The sequence below is a fragment of the Amphiura filiformis genome, chromosome 9 (genome assembly GCF_039555335.1).
Source record: "Amphiura filiformis chromosome 9, Afil_fr2py, whole genome shotgun sequence".
In the NCBI taxonomy this organism is placed as follows: domain Eukaryota; kingdom Metazoa; phylum Echinodermata; class Ophiuroidea; order Amphilepidida; family Amphiuridae; genus Amphiura; species Amphiura filiformis.
Genome location: NC_092636.1, coordinates 49,127,259 through 49,130,603, shown reverse-complemented (window position 1 = coordinate 49,130,603; position 3,345 = coordinate 49,127,259). Strand labels below are relative to the sequence as shown.

General features: G+C 36.0%; 1 protein-coding gene across 1 annotated transcript; it reads right to left on the bottom strand.

The window, feature by feature from the left end:
* Positions 1-1,147: 1,147 nt before the first annotated feature.
* On the bottom strand, positions 1,148-2,955 carry LOC140160347 (neuromedin-B receptor-like). Its single transcript, XM_072183595.1, has one exon. It carries the CDS (start codon positions 2,729-2,731, stop codon positions 1,703-1,705), a length of 1,029 nt encoding a protein of 342 aa, XP_072039696.1. The 5' UTR covers positions 2,732-2,955; the 3' UTR covers positions 1,148-1,702.
* Between the last annotated feature and the right edge of the window lie 390 nt (positions 2,956-3,345).

Genomic DNA, 3,345 nt, shown 5'->3' with positions numbered 1-3,345 from the left:
CACGGAGAGGGGTTGGCGAGGCTCACCATAGGTTTCTACAGTAAGATCCATCATTTTCATTTTCTCTTGCTGTTTCAAGCTATCGACTTTTAACTAGGGTCGAATTAGTCATTATTTTTCATATTTAGGAGACAATCCGGTGAAAATTACACGTTAATAGATTTTCAGCCGAAAATCAATTTTGTTGATACTTGGGCATACTCACATTACGACGTCATAGCGAAAATATGTGACTGATGTTTGTATAGCGGATAATTATAGCTATATAGAGATACCAAATATAGGGTCCACAAGTTATAAGTTCCCCCCTATAATTATACTTTTTAGAATAATGTAAAAGGTATGGGTAGCCTTATTTGTTTACATATACGGACCAAATTATAGCGTCACACATCATTGCGTTCAGTCACAATGGTTCATTGTGTAAAAAAAGAACCCGTTTTAAACAGTGCTAAAAGTTGCATCTGAGTCCATAGGATTCAACTCTCAAACAATACAGTCAGCCAGGTCTATTCATGTGTTTGTTAAAGAAAACCTGACTGCTATGCACTCAGGTGCAACTTTTAAAACGGCCTCTTTTTCTTACACAATTAACCATTGTAATTGAACGCAATGATGTGTGACGCTACAAATTGGTCCACATGTGTAAAACAAATAGGGTTATACATACCTTTTTACATTTTTACATTTCGTAAACTATTTTTTGACTTATTTTAAAAAGTATTAGGGGGAACTTATGAGTTGTGGACCCTATATAGGGCTCGTATCTATATATCTCTATAATCTCTAAACAAAACATGACGAAGTAGGGCAAGGGATATTATAAATTAGATACAGAGCTTGGTTCAAATCTGAGGTTTATTAAAGTTTGCAACTTATTTTTAAAATTTACCGGAGTATATGTCTAGGTGCCATCTATTTTGTATCTCATGCTGTGAAATTTAGGTGATAGACAGATATCTTGTGGCGAACAGGACATCATGATTTAAGTTTATAGACCATTCGTGGAAACCGTAAAACAATTTGTAAAAAGCTTTGTTATTCCATACTTCATTACTGAAGGCTTAACCGATCCAATGTACATTACCACGAAAATATTCAGAAAGAAAACACTTACACATAACAATAGACAGTGTAGAGTTATAAACATGTGTAAATATCATACTTTAAGACTAGGAATTATAAATTTAAAATGAGTTTATATGACTACTTGAATACTAACATTGATGTGCAGTTCTTATAATACGCGATATCTTAGATATAGACAGATGAAATATCCCCGTTTTTTGAATATTTTACAATCAGTCAGTAGAGTAGTACATCAATTCGGAAAAATATTTCGTTAATGTATAATGGTTCGATTTCATCGCAGCCATCCTTTTTCCGTTTTGGTTCTTGACCTGCACTTGACATGCTTGATCTGTCTTGATGCGAGTTATAAGGAGAATTTGAAGGCTCCATATAAACATTGTGGATTAACCCAATTTGGCCACATTTTACTAACATCCAAAATCAAACTATATCTCAGCCCTAATAATAATAACAGCTAGGGTTAATAAGAACATTGTTGGGCTTTTCACTGATTCCAAGCAAGTGGAACACATGTTGCAAGCGTGAAGACAGCTCAGAATGCAAGTGCAACGTCATGATATGCCAGATAATTGTTTGATACTAAATCTGAATAGTAGTTCAACAACGAGACTCAAGTAGTGTTAACATTGTTAAGGGCTAACTGGTTTGTCGACACACGAATACTTTGTGTCCCAGATGTAGTAGTAGCACGACGATCAAGGGATTTGCCGCCCATCAGGTATTTTCTGTACGTTGAACTCATTAAGTATAGAATCACTGGATTAACCACTGAATTTAATTTCAACAACAAATTTTTTGCTTCGTTTATAAATGTATTGTTTACAAACGCATTTTCGGGCGCAAACCGTAAAACGACCAGGTATGTGTAGAAAAGCGATGAGCATAAGATAAATATTATTGTCATAATAAGTACAATCAGGGCAAGCCGCGAGCGCTGCTTCTGTTGTTTTTTACCGGCTCGTGAATCAGTCTTCAGACTCGCTTTTTTGTGCAATAACTCTTTCGCCGTCAAACCATAGCATATCATCATGACTACAGACGGCAGGACAAACAGTAACAACACAATACATAGTATGTATGCTGTGTAGGAATTATCATCGGCAAACCAGCAATAGTCCTTAAAAAGCGCAAATATCGGGCATGATATAGCAACGGATGTTGTCCAGATTGCCGCCACAGTCCAAATGCTAATTCTTCTTGCGTACCTTTGCTTATGTAGTGGATATACTACAGCGGTTACACGATCCACACTTAAAGCAGTTAAAGTCAATACAGATACTCCTTGGGACAAAAACTGGATGAAAATCAAATATTTGCAAAACTGAAACATGAACTGCCGAGCAGATTTCAATAGGTACACGAAAATATTGAAGGAAATATTGATGATCACAACCAGCATATCCCCAACAGCAAGGTTGTTAATCATAAGATTAGGAATGTTTCGTAGTCCTTTATATCTTGCCGTCAAGTAGATAATGCTGCCATTTCCGAAGAATCCAATGATGAAAAAAATAATGTCTACGGAAAGTAAAACCTTTTGCTTCAAACCAAAGGTGTATGTGTATGTTTCGGTAACAGTGTTATTGACCGATCCATATAATCCTGAGTCATTGACATGAACCATATTACTGGCCGCCATGGTCAACGCGTATTATATAATAGTTCACGATTACAAATGTGTTGAATATAGTTTGTACTGTAGATAGACAAATGTTTAACTTCGACGACTGAATGAAAGCTGTTGAAAACTGTAGTATAGCACTAGTCAGCGACGAGCTGGTCTCCCGAGTGAGTGTACTCGATACTCTGCAATCGTTCGTTCGTTTTGTCGATGCTATCCTATATAGCGTCAAAGAAAAATATATAATGCATTATGCGTTTTTATTAATCTTTTAATTACTATAAACTCTCACAGGAATGCTTTTCTGGTGAATAATATCTCAGACTATTCGACAACCACTGATATCTTTGAACACGCTAATAAATAATAAACACCTCCAGTAATTTTCAATGAATGTGCGAGCTCAAGCGCCTAACACGATACAATGAAATTAATGATAGTGCAGTGTCTTTTATTTGGGATGTTGTGTACTTTCCAATTCATTTCTCACGATCAAAAATTGGGAATTGTGACAATGATTGATGTAATTCCGCTCTACATACACGAAGATTAATCAATTAATCACGACAAAAAGCTTTCCAATTTGCCACGTTGAATTTGAACTCGATCGCATTGCGGCGAAAGCGACAAGT

Coding starts and splice junctions, on each gene's coding strand:
- LOC140160347 (XM_072183595.1), bottom strand. CDS start 2,731: ATGGCGGCCAGTAATATGGTTCATGTCAATGACTCAGGATTATATGGA.